The sequence below is a fragment of the Lygodium microphyllum genome, chromosome 1 (genome assembly GCF_053477565.2).
Source record: "Lygodium microphyllum isolate KBCC chromosome 1, Lygodium_microphyllum_v1.1.10, whole genome shotgun sequence".
Lineage (NCBI taxonomy): Eukaryota > Viridiplantae > Streptophyta > Polypodiopsida > Schizaeales > Lygodiaceae > Lygodium > Lygodium microphyllum.
In genome coordinates, this window is record NC_141135.1 from 36,393,191 (window position 1) to 36,411,099 (window position 17,909).

Below are 17,909 nucleotides of genomic sequence, written 5' to 3' on the forward strand. Positions count from 1 at the left end.
CAAACAAGCTCCACATGCTTGGAACAAGAAGATAGACTCATTCCTCCAAGGTAAGTTAGGGTAATGGCATTCCAATACTAATCCCTAGTTGTACACCCACACATCAACTAGAGGGCATGCTTTGGTGCTGCTTTATATGGACAATCTTATTTTGATAAGTAACCATGGCCAAAAGGTTGAGAAAACATAGGAGGCACTACATGAATGTTCAAGATGATGGATATGGAACTTCTCCACTTCTTTCTAGGTCATGAGATTTGGCAAACTCCGAGGGGAATTTTTCTCTCTCAGTAGTGGTATCTGCATGAGCTTTTGGCCACCTTTGAGATGGAAGGGTATCGGTCTATTTCTACTCCACACAGTTGCCCCATCATCTACAAAGGCAGAGTATAGAACGGTGTTTTCTACCACTTCTAAGACAGTGTGGCTTCGGAGGTTGTTAGAAGAGCTTGGTTGTCCTTAGATAGATCCTACTATACTTCATTTTGCGACAATGAGAGCCACATTGCTTTGGCACAAAATCCTATATTCCATGCTAGGTCAAAGCACATTGAGATCCAATACCTTTTCATTCGGGAAAATACTTGGGTGAGACTATTGATGTGGTGTATTATAACACAGAGGATAATTTAGCAAATGTGTTTACAAAGGCTCTTCCTCAAGCCAGACTTCGACAACGCTCTAGATCCCGAGCCACATCCAGGATCTGAGAGGAGGTGTTAGGGATTTGGTTATCCCTTGGATGAGCACATGCAGTGTATAGTCCATTTAGGGCAGATTTATGCATTTCTTGGGCAAGACGGACATTTTGCAGCGGTCGCCATCAGTTTGCTCAGCATCCTGAGCAGGTCTCGGGCAGTGCCGGGCAAGGTGGGAAAATTGGACAGTGTGCCACGTGGCAAGACAACATTTACGATACAGCAGATTATGATTATTTTATTATTTGTTGGCAGTCGGCCTGATCTGCAAACTGTCAGCCAGTTTTTTTACTAGCCAACCAGGCATATTTTATTATCTATTTTTTGCCTATTTAGGCAGTTCAGTCTAAGGGTCACACATCATTCAAATTGTGTGATTGCAGATTGAGGGATCTCCGGCAAATACATTTGACCGCCCATTGTACACATCTACTCTCCTTATTCAGCATTTGTTCATTGCAGATCTCTATGTTTTATTGTCCCTTTCTTGCTCTCCCTTCTCTCTGAGTTCCTTTCTTTCTTTCAGTCCAATCATACGCTTCCACATTTGCTGCACTCTAACAGAAAGGTGGTCACCATAGCTTTCCCTTGCACCTACCAATGGTGAGAGGGGGCAGCTTCTTCTCTTGGTGCTTGCAGGATTTTGCTTCCCTTCATTGATTCATATGCACTTGTATCATTATCCGTTTGCATCTTGATAATCATAATTGTAAAAGGCACTTGCGCAAGTAAACAGTTTCCTACAAATGCATTGCTCAAGTGGTACCATTGCACCTTGTATTTCATTTTGTTGTGTGACACTTTGTATCACCCCTTGCATCTCCCATGCATTTGCATTGTGTTAATGTAAAATGGAGCCCTTAGCATGGAGGAAAACTTGCAAAAGCAAGCACCCATCCAAGGCAAAAACTCCTTGCATTATGCAAGCATGTTTCCCCTTTTTGTGAGAGTGCAATGGAAGAGAAACACGAACAAAGAGAGAGAGAGGAAGCAAAAGATGAAGGAAAAATATTGCACTAACTGAAGAAGAATGTTGATACAATGGGGATGGACTGATCAATCCCTGCACACGGCAGCCCAAAGCGTCAATGAGGGCACTAGAACAAGCTAATGACAATGGCAGCACCAAGCACAGAGAGTCGGAGAGTCGGAGTGTGCACCTACAAACGGAAGACTAAAGATTGATGTGTGTGTGCGCGCGCGCGCGCGCCAAGTGGGGGATGCTGCTATAAATAGCCAAAACACCAAAAAACTGGCCAATCTAATCCTAAAGGGGCCATAAATGCTGGCTGACCAGCAATAAATGCGAGTCACTAAAGAGAAATGCCAGAAAAATAGCGAGACCCCAAAAAAAATCCCAAATGACAATGACAATGTCTAGTTCCTATGCCTCCGTCAGACTCTAACAAGTGTTGGGTGTGTAAAGGCCCTTACGCTACGCCCGTGTGTATATTACTTTACACATGTGAACACACCCTTGTGGGTTAAGTGTACCGTACCCTAAGTATAAATACATTCTTTTATTCTTTGAGTGTACCACACACTGGTATATACCTATCTATCGACTCTCACTTTCTCTCTCACTATTCACTCAACTATTGCTGCACCTTGATGATCGATGCGCATATTCTCTTTGCTTTCGCTCGCACTCATCAACAAGAGCTCACAACCAAGAGGACAGACTAGCATGACTAACATAGGTAGGCTAACACCCCCTCTCAGATCCTGGGAGCATCTAAAGACCTAACAACCTCATGTGATGAAGCAAAGAAGCCTTAGGCAACGGCTTCATGAAGAGATTGGCTATGTTGTCCTCCATGGGACAGTAGGCCAGTGCTAAATTGGAATCCACGATCCGCTCTTGAACATAGTCATACTAAATCTCAATATGCTTCATACTTCATGAAAAAAGACAACAATGCCACAACAAAAGGAATATCCATCCGAGTGTGAATAAGCCAGAAGAGGGAGCCAACAAGACACCTATAACAAGTGGCATCTGTAAGGGGAGCTCCAACTACCAAAAGCTTGGACTCTGGGTCCATGGGGCAAGAAATAGGGTGGCAATCGGCCATATCAAACTCCGAGAGAAATTCAGTAATGTACCTCTGCTGCAAAATAAATATGCCATGTGCCATCTCATAGATCTCCAAACCGAGAAAGAAATGTAGGATCCCAAGATCCATCATGTCAAACTCTTGTCACAAAATCTCTGGACTACGATTAACCTTCTAAGTAGAGTTCCCTATAATGATAACATCATCCACATACAAGATCAGCAAAACACACCTATCACCGAGACCTCATTTGTACCGCCAACTCACACAGAATTCAAGTGTTTCCACTTTCCTGCTTCTCCTACAAGTCCCTGCAAATTAGCTCACTTATAGGCCTAGGAGAATAGACCCCTTTGTGTGAACTATGCTCTTATGTCACACATTCTTTACGCCAATGAGCCTTTAGTTGAGGAGGCTCTTGTACAGGATATTTAGTGTCAGGCCATTCAAGAGAAGCTCAATTCTATTGAGTGTAATTAGACTTGGGAGTTGGTTCTGCATCCCCGGAAGCGAAAGGTAATAGGTGTGAAGTAGGTCCATAATACCAAGTACCTTGTAGATAGTCTCTTGGACAAGCACAAAGCTAGGCTTGTGGCCAAAGGTTTTGCTCAAAGGGCAAGTTTGGACTAATTTGAGACTTTTGCACCTATGGCTTGGATACCTATTATTCGGGCTATCTTGGATCTTGTAGCCCACCACCATTGGCTTGTTTATCTAATGGACGTAAAGGCTGCCTTCTTGAATGGTGTCCTTGAGGAGGAGATATGTTTCACAGCCTTCATGTTTTCTTGTGCAGGGGAAGGAGAACCATGTCTATAGATTGTGAAAGGCCCTCTATGGCTTGAAGCGGGCTCCTTCTGCTTGGTACCAGAGGATTAATCAATCCTTTCTACAGAGTGACATCCATTGATCAACTCACAATCCCAACCTATACTTGAAAAAGGGAAGGTAAATCCTCCTCATCTAAGGCGGGCCCCCCCTCTGATGACTGATCAACCCTAGAAGACTCCGGAGGGGAGGCTGAAGGGATGGAATTATGTGACAAAGTAGTAGTAGTAGTCACATCCGTCAAAGGTGGTAGGGAAGTCGGAGTAGCAGTGGAGGAGTAGGGAACGAAGACAAAGAAGGGATGCTAAGAGGTAACTTGGAAGGAAGAAGTGGAACTAAGGGCAGGGAAGTATCAGTCAATGATGAAGAATCACTTGTGAGAGAACCATCAATACGATCCTCATAGACCGCAACCTCAACGAAGATCACATCTCTACTCACCTCAAGCTTCTGTCTCTGCGAGTCATAGAGTCAATAGCCCTTCGTAGTAGTGCTGTAGCCCACGAAAATGAGCTCCCTACACTTTGAGTCAAGCTTTGTCTTCCTCTTCTTCTCGTCCACATGGACAAATGCATCACATCCAAAGATGTAGAAGTGAGACACGGAGGGCTTTCGACCAAAGAAAGCCTTGTAGGGAGTCATGTCCTATAATGTAGAAGTCGGGAAACGGTTGCGGATGTGAACTGCAATTGCCACCGCCTCACCCCAAAGGGTATGAGGAAGACCCCAATGCTCCAACATTGATCAGGCCATCTCTAACATAGTCCAATTCACAAGCTCCACCACACCATTCTCCGAAGGTGTGTTTGGATGGGTATACTCCACTCGAATGGCTCATATGCTCCAACATCGATCAGGCCATCTCTAACATAGTCTGATTTGCACGCTCCACGACACCATTCTCCAAAGGTGTGTTCGGATGGGTATACTCCGCTCGAATGCCATGATCCCTACAAACTCACAAAAACAAAAGTATACCTCGCTCTTGTACTCCAGAAAATTAGGCCACACATAACGACTAAAGTCATCTGTCACGAGGACGTGAAATTTTGATGCTTTGCTTACGTTTAATTGACATTTGATTAAAGGATTAATCAAATGTGCAATTAAAAGATGCACATGTGAGGTGCAAGCTACTTTTTCACAGTTGAAGGCCGAAGGACCCTATGAAAAAGATGGATGTCAAAGGCAAAAGTTGTAACAAGTTACACTTGTTAGATTCTAGGTGAATTTTGGTATCAGTTTGCCCCTAGGACCATTAATTGGCCATTAAGTGTCAGTGGTGACACTAGGAACTAGGCATTAATTAATGGATTAATGCTTGTCCAAGGGTCAATTAATGCATGGGACCACTTTGGATTGCAAATGGCCTAGCCAATTAATTTTTGGATAGGCAAGGTCAATTTTATGGCCATGGATTAAGGGCTGAATTAATTAATTTTGAAAATTAATTAAATGGCTGGAAATTGCTGAAAATGGATTAAGAAACCTGCCACTTGGCAAAACTTTCCCATGCAAGTGGGGTAAATGCTAAATAGGGCTAAAGGGAGAGGGAAATCTCATTTTTTCATTTTGGAGCTATTGGGAAGAGGTATTGGACTATTGCTGGCGCTTTTGGGGCCATTTCCCAGCCATTGGAGACCATTTTGGTGATGGAGATTGCATATTCTTGACCTTGGGAAGCTGGCAATTGCTGTTGATGCACTTTCTCCTGAAGATCACAGTCTCTGATACTCCTATTGTTGTTGGTGCATCTGTTTGAGGCTGGTATAGCAGGGCAGCAGCTGATTTTGATCAGTTCTTCGCGACAAATCTCAGAATTTTCTCTCTACACAGCATTCTTTCATCTCCTTCAGCCTATGTTCAGCCATTCTCAACAATTCTCAGCCATTCGGAGGAGATCTCGGCCATTTTTGGTGGGCTGATCTGTAATCTCAGCAGGAAACCCTAATTTACAGCAAAAATTAGGGTTTAGCAGCCACCTTGGGATCCGTGCCAAAGATTGAAGGCTCAAGGGACTGAAATCAACAGCTGATAATTGAAGATTATCAAGGGATTTCAGGAGCCAGCCCATCCCAAATTGATTTGGGGCAGCATTTGGCAAGCCAAAGGTCAAATTGGAAAAGAAGTCCTGGGTGAATCAAGGGGCAAATGACCCAAAAGGCTTGCTGGTCATTTATGATAGAAAGAGCAATTGGTTAGAAAGAGGAGATTGAAGAATCTCAAGTTGTACTCCTTCCAATTGAATGAAAGCTAAAGAAATACCGCAAGGGGCACCAATTTTGGGGCCAACAGGGTGTCTACTGTCCAAGAATGTTATGGTAAAGTGGGTATTTCATTTAATGTGCATTTATTTATTGCTGTAATTAACTCTTAAATCAGGTTATCACCACCCATTCCAAGAAGGAAGGCTGGTTTCATCATCTATAATCAACACCAAATACTTGGCCTTCCCAAGGGAGGCCGTGCTCATAGCTCCGCAAAGATCAGTGTGAACCAACTCAAGCATATTAAAAGCCCTCCTAGTGGCAACCTGGGGATGTGGCTCACTATGCTACTTGCCCTTGAAACCGCTAGGGTACAAAGTATGAATAGGAGGAAAATCAAAAAGTCCCTCCACCATCTTCATCCGAGAGTCCTGTCGATAGCATCAAAGTTGAGATGACCATAACGAGCATGCCAAAGCAGTCCAAGCTCGTGGGAAGACCTTGCGGCTAAGGCTGTGACCGTCTAAAGCCCACCCTCCTACGATCTTGTCCAAAGAATGGCACCTGTAGACTCATCCTCCATTGTCATTGCATCCTTTGTAAAGATCACACGAGTACCAAGCCGTGTAAGACCATGAATAGACAATAGGTTAAAACCTAAATCCGGTACATAAAAAACTTTAGCAAAGAAGGCTCTCAATCTGGCAATAAAGGAATAGTTCCCACTCCTCCAACGAGAACGGTAGAGTTGTCACCAATGGTAACTGTGCCCCCTCTAGCACTCAAGTCCTGAAGCCAATCCTGTCTATAGGTCATGTGAGAAGTGCCCCACTATCAACGAGCCAATGCTTCTCTTGAGCAGAAGAAGCAAAAGCAAAAGTTGTATCCTCCTCAGCAAATACATGCACAAGGACAGACTCTGTCGTTGCGAGGACAACCTTCATATCCTTCAAATCCTTCTCCTTTGGCTTCAAATGGGAATACTTTTGCCAATACTTCTCCTTGGGATAAATGCCCTTCCCACAGTGTGGGCACTTGGGTCACTTCTCCTTCTTCTTATCCTTTCCTTGGCTTGCACCTTCTTCCCTCCACTTGTACCTGCAGTAAATGGCTTGGTGAAGCTAGAACCACTAGCCCCAACCTCTCTGAGTCACTCATCATCCTCCAACACAAGCAATGAAAGCTCCTATAAGAATGTCTTGCAAGTCCTCAATGTGATAAGGCTAGTGTAGAAGACATCGAACCGAGGAGATGGCAACTCAATCAAGAAAATCATAGCCATGTCTTCGCAGGATATCATCCGACCAAAAGAGGCAAGCTAACCCCTCATGTCCTCCATCTTCGTGATGAGCTCCTTTAAAGAGGAGTCGTCGTCAAGATTAAGCATCCACAACTTCTTCTCAAGGGAAATCTTGTAGATAAACGTCTTATGCTGATAGAAAGACGCAAGCTTCTGCCATAATTCCACCACTGTCTTCAACCTACGAACATACGCAAGGACAAAATCCTACAAACTCATAAAGAGAAAGGATTGGGCTTGAGAGTTGAGCCAATCCCACAATGCTGCTCGATCCACAGAAGTCCTATCTATTAGATCCTCCTTAGGAGAGGGATGGAATCAAAAACAAAATCCCAAAGATCAAAGGTATCGAGTATGCACTCCACCTTACACAACCACAACGAATAGTTGGAACCCTTGAGTTTGTCTTCTTTGGGTAATGAAGATAAGACAAGCACCGGCACCGAGGGTATCAAGAATGGCATCTTCACTGAGGACGGAGCCTTCTATAATAGATAAATAGAAGGGGGTGCGAACAAGGAACTCCTCTCGCCAACTATAATCGCAATAATCACGTCTCCGTTCAAAAGGGTGTCTGGAAAGAGGCTCCTCCTCTAAGTCATCAAAGTGTGTGAATAGGTAAGACGTCTTTGATCTTGCAAATCACCCAAAAAGCTGTGTTTATCAAAGAAAGGATGTCGTCTGCCACTAGAAGGGCAAAATGCAAATTTGTGTTTGCTTCAAAACACAAAAAACTAGAGCTGCCTAATGTCTGAACAAGGTCCTCAAGTTCTGGATAATGTCGCCTGGTCTCTAGAAGGGTCAATTGGGCACTGGACCACCTATACGGGCACTAAATGCAGCAAATGCAGGCTGAAACTCTGCATTTAATAAATCTGGGCTGTCAGAGTGCAGCGGTGCGGAAGCGTAGGACTGAGAGAGAGAGAACGCAGAGAGAAAAGGGAGAGAAAGAGACAGTGTACAATGAAGATCTGCTGTATAAAGAATGCTGAATACAAAGATATACACGGGCGCAGTGCGCTGGACTGCGTGTCTCCACCTCGACGATGCGACCTGCTGTCCACCTCGAAGTCTGCTGCAGTCTGCACTGTCTACTGTCTGAAATCTGTGAACAGAGACAGAAATCTGCACGGCACCGGTCTGTAATCTGCGACAGAGAAGAATGGACAGACTGTTGGAAACGTCGGCAATATATAGCCGAAAAACTGCCTGAAATGGGGCGCCAGAAATAGGGCGCAGCCTGGAGTAAGTCGGCTGCAGGCAGTCGGACTGCCACGTGGCAGTCCGACTGTGCAGCAGCCTGCTGGTCCGACTGTGCAGGCCTGCCTGCCCAAACAGGCTATGATCTCTAACACCCCCTCTCAGAGCCTGGGCAGGGCAGAAGCCTGAGGGATCTGGAATGTTGCCGAAGGAGAGCCTGAGGAAGCGCCTTTGTAAACAAATCCGCAAGATTATCCTCCATCTTGCAATACTCCACAGTGATGGTCTCATCCAGAAGCTTTTCTCGGATGAAATGATACTGAATCTCAATGTGCTTCGTCCGAGCATGAAAAACAGGGTTCCTCGCCAAGGCAATGCAACTCTCATTGTCACATCGCAGCAATGTAGGACGAGTCTGGGGGCACCCAAGCTCCTCCAACAATCTCCGAAGCCACACAACCTCGCATGTGGTGGAAGACGCGGCCCGATACTCCGCCTCAGTAGACGAAAGGGCTACCGTGGGCTGCTTCTTGCTACTCCATGAAATAACACCTGCACCCAAAGTAAAGCAGTAACCTGTTGTAGACCACCTGTGGTCCACATCACCGGCCCAATCCGAGTCGCTCCAACCTGCAAGTACAAGATCTGACCCATCTGTCCCTGCGGGGTAATGAATCCCCAAATCAGACGTCCCCCTCAGATGCCGAAGTATCCTCTGAGCAGCCTGCCAATGCACCGTCTTAGGTTCACTCATGAACCCTGCCAAGAGCCCAACAGCAAAACATAGATCAACCCTAGTGTTGAGAAGCCAAATCAAGGACCCTATCAACTGTCGATAGCGGGACGCATCCGCCAAAGGAGAAGCTGAATGGGAAGTGGCCTTCCAGTTCGGATCCATAGGAGTAGAGAGGGCCCGACAATCTTCCATCTCAAAAGACACCAAGAGCTCCTGTACATATCTCTGTTGGGAGAGAAAGATCCCCCTCTGAGACTGATAAATCTCATGGCCTAAAAAGAAATGGAGTAGCCCCAAATCCGTCATCTCGAACGTCCGATGTAAAGCTGACTTTGTCTCCTGGACCTGCTGTGCATCATCACCTGTGACAATCAAATCATCAACATATAATACAAACAGCACACAACCATCCTCGGAAGTGTGAACATACAGCTGCGGATCGGCCTTGGACCGCCGATATCCCAACTGAGTCTGGAGGAACGAATCAATCTTCTCGTTCCAAGCCCGCGGGGCCTGCTTGAGACCATACAGGGCCTTCTTCAACCTGTAGACTTTCCCATCTGAAGAACCAAAGCCAGGAGGCTGCTCAACGTAGATCTCCTCCTTCAAATCACCATTCAGGAAGGCCGACTTCACATCCAACTGATAAACAGGCCATCTCCTATGGCCAGCCAAAGCAAGAACAGCTCTAATGGTTGCCATACGAGCTGTGGGGGCAAAGGTGTCATGACAGTCAATCCCTGGGCGCTGGGCAAAACCCTTAGCAACAAGGCGAGCCTTGTGCTTATCCAAAGTACCATCACTGAGATATTTGGTCTTGAAGACCCACTTGACTCCAATCACCTTCTTCTTCGGGGGGCGTGGCACAAGTGACCAAGTGCCATTCCTCTCAATAGCCTCCAACTCAGCTTCCATAGCTTTCTTCCATGGGGCGGACTGTAAAGCCTCCTTCACGGAGGTGGGCTCTCGATCCTGCATAACACGGGACATCAAACAATAATTGGAGCAAACAAGCTCCGAAGAATGCGCCTGGTGCCTCCGTGACCGCCGCGGACCATCCTGCGGTCCCCACTCCTCAGGAACCCCCTCGATCCCTGAATCACGGAGTGTGTCACGGGCCCAGCGAGGAGGAGGCCGAACCTCCCCTCGTCGTTCTCCATCAGTAGAAGACTCTGGAATATCCACCAGTGGTAACTCCTCAGAAGGGTCCGGTGGAACAATAGACTCTGTGTCAGAAACAGAATCATACTCAAAAGGCACAGGCTCCAGTGAAACTGTAGAAGGAGCCAAACTCTCCCCTGGATCTCCAAGAACGGGGTGCTCCTCACCCGTTGAAGAAGCCGGAACCTCCACAAACCGCACATCACGGCTAGTATATACATCCCGCTTGACGGGATCATACAGTCGGTAGCCTTGGGACTGGGAGCTGTAGCCAACAAATACCTGTTTTCGGGAAGCCGCTTCAAATTTATCACGGTGAGCCTTGGGAATGTGAACGTAGGCATCACACCCAAAGACCCGAAAGTAAGAAACATCTGGCTTCGTCCCAAAATAAGCCTCAAATGGAGTCATCCCTTCCACGGCTGAAGTAGGGGATCGATTAAGGATGTGGACTGCAGTAGCCACAGCCTCGGCCCACAGAACCTGTGGGGACTGTCGGTGCTCCATCATGGTGCGCGCCATCTCGATCACACTACGGTTCTTCCGTTCTAGAATACCATTTTCTTGAGGAGTATTGGTATTGGCAAACTCCTGGTGAATTCCTCTATCTGCACAAAACCGAGCAAATTCATTAGACACAAATTCACCTCCCTTGTCGGATCGCAAGGTCTTCAACTTCCGGCCTGATCGGTTCTCCTCAAAGAGAAGCCAATCCTTGAAGTGCGAGAAAGCTTCTGACTTTAGTGCCAAAAAGTAGGCCCATGTCATCCTGCTGTAGTCATCCACGATCAGCATGAAGTACGAGCTCCCACGCAGGGACTCATTTCTCATAGGGCCACATAGATCCGTAGATACTAACTCCATCGGTGAAGTAGACCGCCGCGAAGCGGTGTGGGGAATGGCATCTCTATGCTGCTTCCCCCGTATGCAAGAGACACATGGCTGCTGGCTCACCACTATATCCGGCAACCCTCGAACAAGCTGTCCACGTGACGCCCTCCGAAGATAGTCATAGTTCAGGTGACCAAACCGAGCATGCCATAACTCAAACTGTGACTGTGAGGTGAGAAGAAGAGAAGAGAGGGCAGTGGAAGACTTCAGTTTGTAAATGCCGTTCTCCTCATATCCAGATGATAGAACCTTCCTCGATTCACGATCAAGGACTCGCACAGTAGAACTGTCAAATTCCACCAGAAGACCAAGGGAGCAAATCTTATGAACTGAAAGGAGATGGTATCCTAATCCCGGTACATGCAAAACCTCTGAGGTATGGGTGCCACCTCGTCCATCCGGAATAAGCTGCATCTTACCCCGACCTGCAATAGAAACTGAAGAGCTGTCTCCAATGAGAACCTGCCCACGCGAAGGTCGCAGCTGGGCAACACCATCTGATAAAGGAGTCATGTGCCGTGAGGCACCACTGTCAACAATCCACTCTCGAGCTTGGGGAGCCGCCATCGCAGCATCAGAAGCATTCGGTGAAGCGTCTTCAATGACAACTAAATGTAGAAATGCGGCTGATGAGGGTGCAGCCACCGCTCCAGAATCCTTGGTTTCCTTCTTCTTGGTGTCCTTCGAGTCTTTGTCAGGGCAATCCTTCTTCCAATGGCCAGTCTTTCCACAAATATGACATGTGGAGTCTTTGTCCTTGTCCTTCTCCTTGTCCTTCTTGGACTTGTTATCCCCCTTCTTCTTCTTTTGGTCCTTCCCCTTCTTCTGAGAGGCTTGACCTGTCAACGCCTCCGTCTTGGAAGCATTCTGTCCCTTTAACTGTTCCTCTTGGTCCAAGACCATAGGAACCAACTCTTCCCACCGAAGAGTAGACTCTCGCCCCGAAGCAATAAGGGCAGAGTAAAATGTACCGAATCGTGGCGGCAACTGGGACAAGAGTGTGATCGCCATGTCTTCGGAGGAAATCGGCTTCTCCGCATTCTGAACCTGCATTTGTAGCTGCCTTAGCTTGTTAATGTGTTCCCTTAGCGAAGAAGACTTATTGACGGACAAGGTCCGCATCTGTACCTCCAAAGAAACCCTCTTCATCAGGGTCATCCGATTGTACATTTGATCAAGCTCCAGCCATATCTCACGAGCCACCGTCAAGTGCTCGATGTGAGCGATCACGGCTGTAGTGCATGATAGAAAGAGAAAGGATTGAATCCTGGCATTCAGTTTGTCCCAATGAGACTGGGCCCTGGCCAACTCCGCACGAGCATCGGAAGAGAGTTTGGACTCATCTCTTACCGAAGGCCGGTCAATATCTTCCTGGACCAACTCCGCCAAATCATAGGACTCAAGGATGGCCAACATCATAACGCGCCAAATGCGGTAGTTGTCGCCGTCGAGCTTCTGATCTGTAGGAAGAGCCGGTAGGACAGGCACCTTCCGGTCCATAATCGCCTGGAACTCCAAGTCCATCTCTGTAGACATCTTCACCTGCAATGCCTTCTCAAACGCAAAAGCAGCCCCCTCTGACTGGGTAAACTCAGCCTGCTAAGGCTCTTCCGTGTCCCGAAGCTTCTTCACCCGCCGGAGGCGATGAAAAAGCAAAACCTGCACTTTTAGGTTGAAAACTCAAACTTCCTCCGCGTCAAACAGCAGCAAATCCACCACCTGTACTCCTTTCCTGTGCGCCCACACTCGTTTCAGCCTTGTTCCAAGGCGCAGCCCTCCTGTCTGCCCTTAAACGCAAAAAACACAAATTTGTGTCGCGATGGAAACTCCTCTTCAGGTTGATTCTGCGCTCAGTCAGCCCTCAAACACTGCTCTGATACCATGTCAGAGTGCAGCGATGCGGAAGCGTAGGACTGAGAGAGAGAGAACGCAGAGAGAAAAGGGAGAGAAAGAGACAGTGTTCAATGAAGATCTGCTGTATAAAGAATGCTGAGTACAAAGATATACACGGGCGCAGTGCGCTGGACTGCGTGTCTCCACCTCGACGATGCGACCTGCTGTCCACCTCGAAGTCTGCTGCAGTCTGCACTGTCTGCTGTCTGAAATCTGTGAACAGAGACAGAAATCTGCACGGCACCGGTCTATAATCTGCGACAGAGAAGAATGGACAGACTGCTGGAAACGTCGGCAATATATAGCCGAAAAACTGCCTGAAATGGGGCGCCAGAAATAGGGCGCAGCCTGGAGTAAGTCGGCTGCAGGCAGTCGGACTGCCACGTGGCAGTCCGACTGCACAGTCCGACTGTGCAGCAGCCTGCTGGTCCGACTGTGCAGGCCTGCCTGCCCAAACAGGCTATGATCTCTAACATGGGCTGCTCCTTCGTGATGAAAACCTACTCTTCTACAAGAAATCTACAGACTGTGTCCTCACTTAGGCAATGATACCATGTGAGAGTGCACAACGGAAGAGAAACACGAACACAGAGAGAAGCAAAGAGAGAGAGAGAGAGAGAGAAACAAAGGAAGCAAAAGATGAAGGAAGAATATTGCATTGATTGAAGAAGAATGCTGATACAATGGAGATGGACTGATCAGTCCCTGCATGCAGCCCAAAGCGTCAATGAGGGCACCAAATCAAGCTGATGACAATGGCAACACCAAGCACAAAAGAGTCAGAGCGTCGAAGTGTGCACCTACAAATGGAAGACTGAAGACTCATAAAATGTTGGCCAACCAGCAATAAATGCTGGTCACTGAAGAGAAAAATGCCTGAAAATTAGGGGAGACCCCGAAAAAAATCCCACATGACAATGACAATATCTGACAAGTGTAGGCAAATTGTGGAAAGCAAAAATTGGCCTAAGAATGTACACAAGTAGCTAACAAATAAAGAAAATGCACCTCTCTATCAAACTCTAACAAGAGCTCACAAGCAAGAGATGACAGGCTGACGTGACTAACAAAGGTACACTGACACTTTTCCCTTGTCAAAGTGGTCAACTTGGATCCACCATATTCGCCTCACAATTGTCTTACTTTTTGTGTTTCTTTTTGTGTGCCCTAGCCTTTCTTTACACAAACATGCTAACATGCTTAGAAGACCAATCAATCAACAAATCCAAGAGCACCTTTGCCGCTGGATTGATTTCGGTCCACTCTCCCCTTCGGCATCAACAAGACAGGGGTTGGGGCCCCATAGCTTCTCCTTCCACGTTTTGATGATTGGGGGGGTGGTTTTCCTTCTTGGTGTTTACAATGATTTGGTCATTGTAGTTATTTCCAAATCATTGTAGTTATTTCACCATCTCCTTTTATCACTTTTTGTTTGTATCAAGTTGATCATCATTGTAAATGAGTGCTTGAGTATGTGAACAATTCCCCTACAAGGGAATTATTCAACCTGCATGTTTCCCTAGTTGCAATACCCCTTGCATGGCATTGTGTTTTGTAAAATAGGGAATGTGGGAAAACCAAAACCTCTTCATTCACATCGTAGCATTACCTCTTCATTCCTTTGTTCTCGATGCATTGCACTTTGACTATCCTTTATGGAACTAAAGAGCCATAGAAATCCAGCAAAAAAGACAAAACAAAAACCATTTACTGGGGCTACCCAAAACAGAAGATATCCATCACCTTTGTGACCATAAATGAGGACAGAATTATGCTTTCTCTTCCCATAGGCACTTTTTTTGGCCTAAGAGGAGGTGTTGAGCAAGTCAAATTAAGGCTTGAGTTAGATCTCAAATTAGTATAATGTGCTGGCCTAAATTAGCTTCTAAAAGCAGCCCCAAAAAGATTTATTTGAAGAAGAAAAATACGATCTAATGTGGTAGGACAAAAGGCTTAAAAAGAAATGGCAGTCATGGGCATTCATCCTCATCCCAGCACCATATTTTTGTCATCACCATCATCACCTTTTGCCTACCTTGCAAACATCACCACCCTCTCGCTGCAGTTTTGTCATGTCCAGCCGTGGCCAACACCTTGGCCTCGCTGCAATCAGCCTATTCATCACCAGGAGGACCTGCTGCCCTTCAAATTGTTGTTGGTCATGACACCACAAAATTGGAACTGTGTGCTGCTATTCAAGGTCGAATAGCCGTCTGTCTTGTAGCCTATGACCTGCTGCTCCCATCACCGCCTGAGGTGCTGCTGCTTCTGCTGCCCCTCCAAAGGTCTGCTATACCTGTGTTTTCACTCCAGGAGGCCTGCTGCTAGATTTGCGAACCTTGGCAGGCTGTCATGTTCACATTGGTGGACTCCTACTGCTGCAAGTAGGATCTATCTCAGTTACAACAAACCTGTGGAGCTGTTTCCAGCATCTCCAACTCCCTCATGAGCTCACATTCCTTGTCCTCAAGACCTGGAGACCAAAGGCCCCTTACATATCACTCTTCATTTCCATACACTCTCCTTTCATTGACCAATCCTCAAATTGTGTTTTTTGTGCATGCCATACACTACATTTATTTGTTTGCCCTAGCATTTCCTTACAACTTCTCAGTCACCCATTTCATCAAATTGTGTTACTCTGTATGTCCTACACTCTCTGTTTCTCTGTTTGCCTTAGCATTTCCTTACAACTTCTCGGTCACCTATGAGACATCTATCACTGTTCATGCAATACAGTGCATAAAGCATTTTGAGTTCAAAAAGAGCCTTCAAGTTTTTGACTGACTACTATCATTGTTCATACAAGACAGTGACTTCTACCATTGTTTGTGCAAGACAGTGCGTGAAACATCTAGCGTTCAAAAAGGGCATCCAAGAATATTCATTTTCATCCTAGTAGCCACTTTTAGAAGATTTTTGCATCAATCACTGTCTCTTACAGAGCCTGATCACTTAAAGAGATTAGTATGATCTTTTTAAAAGTGCTTTAGAGCTTTCTTGGCTGCAATTGAAAGTGTTCGGCCATTTTGAGCCTTACCAAATACAATATTTTTCCATGCACAGAAAGAAATGTATGTGTGTGTGATCTTTCACCATATGATTACAAGGGTATGTCACAAGCAAATGGAATAGAGTGTACACCATGACCTTGTTCAATGTCTATCGCTCCTTGGGCACTCACCTTCGCTTTTGCTCACTAGGGCCACAAGTCTCCTCACTGATGTTGATTTCTCTGTTTTCATCACTTCTTTTTACCAACTTGTCATCTTGTTTGAAATCCATAGAGTCCTTGTCTCTCACTTGTTCTTGAGGTTCACTTGAAGTTGTCACATTGTTAGATAGAGCACAAAAATAAGCCTTTAGTGTTGGTTGGAGAATGTCCATTGTTTTCTGAGCAGCATTCTCAGGAAGTAAAAAAAGCCCATTAGGTGTTCGATGTAAACGGAGAGAGCGGAACAATTCTCTCAGGTAAGCTGCAACATGCTTGTTTGTAAGCCCACTGATATCCACAGCCTGCCCATCATCGATCATCTCCAGCAGCTGCATGAAAAGCAAGAGTGAAAACTGAAAATTCTAATCACAATCTATTGTAACTACTTAAAGTTGCGATTAAGATTGTCAGGGTTTGCAAACTAAAAATCATATTAACAATGATAGAAAGCTGGGACATATAAGAAAATTAAACGGCATATATGGCTAAAGAAATTGCAACAGAACTCAGGAGCTAGTGCAAATTATATATCCCATCCAAATCCTCAGCAAGCTATGCAGATTGACAACCTTAATCAGTTGATGTGATGAATGCCATCAAACTCAGCAAGCACACCACTATGTGCCAATAATCTAAATCCAAAGCAAACTGTGTAAATTGTCAGTTGGAGTAATGACTGCGATCAGACAATTCAGCGAGGACAGTATTACCTTTTCTAAGTCATGTGCTACTTCTGGGAATTTCCTGAGGATGGTGGACACAACTTCGCTGGGACGGGGCAACTCATTTTCCGAGTCAGTATACTTCCTTTCCTTGCTTTTCTTCCTGCTGCTGCCATGTTTTCTTCTGTGTTCCTTCCTTTTCTCTCTCTTGTCTTCCTTCTTGCGGCGTTTCTCCTTGTGCTGAGCTCTCCGTGAATGATCTCTGCTACGTCGTTTGCGGCTCCTATCTTCTTTGCTGCTGCTGCTGGAAGATGACACATCATCGGCACTTTCTTCTTCTTCATCTTCCTCAGAGCTAGAGTACCGACGCTTCCTGTGCTTCTTCTCTCCTTTTGTGCTGGGGGGTTCTTCCAAGCTCGAGTATTTCTTCTTCGATCCCATGCTAGTTATTCACAAGACTTGGATCGGCAATATGTTCTGATCGATTTGTATCATCTAGGTAGGCAGTTGCTAGCTCCTCTACTGCAAAATGCCGACGATTCCGATTATGGTCGTCTATAGTTTTTAGAGTCGAAAGCTTTTTGTATTAATTGAATGAAGTCGTGTTCCTTGCGCACTTTGTTGATTACTTGAATGTCGTTTTGATTTGATAGGATTCTGTATTAATTAAATACTAGCATTATCCCAAGCAGCTTCACTTCCCTATCGCACATTAGCTTTGTCAACCTTGAGCATAAAAATATCACATGCTTCACTATCTCATGCTAATCCTATCACATGGTAGCTTCACTTCCTTGTCGCACAGTAGCTTTGCCACCCTTGAGCATAAAAACATCACATGCTTTACTCTTCTCTACTCACAACCCCTCTATCTCTTACCCCTTTTACACCTCCCCCCTCTATGTTCACACACACACATGCACACACACACACACACACACACACTCTCTCTCTCTCTCTCTCTCTCTCTCATACACTCATGTATAAAAGGTCATATATGCATTTCCATCTAGGAGTACCTAGACTCATATATATATACAATGACACTGAAACTTGTAAACT

At 45.8% G+C, this 17,909-nt stretch overlaps 1 protein-coding gene across 2 annotated transcripts in view; it reads right to left on the reverse strand.

Moving 5' to 3' along the window:
• The window catches only part of LOC148040999 (DNAJ heat shock N-terminal domain-containing protein), a 68,691-nt gene extending 51,275 nt beyond the window's left edge, over nt 1–17,416 (reverse strand). The window contains exons 1-2 of one of the 2 annotated variants that reach the window (XM_087675485.1): nt 16,896–17,416; nt 16,156–16,514 (exon numbers count right to left, since the gene is read on the reverse strand). In XM_087675485.1, coding sequence (XP_087531611.1) covers nt 16,156–16,514; nt 16,896–17,288 — 752 coding nt within the window. In that variant the 5' untranslated portion in view covers nt 17,289–17,416. Of the gene's footprint in view, nt 1–16,155; nt 16,521–16,895 lie in introns of those variants that run through there. The other variant, XM_087675495.1, reaches the window with a different exon arrangement.
• Nucleotides 17,417–17,909: the final 493 nt, after the last annotated feature.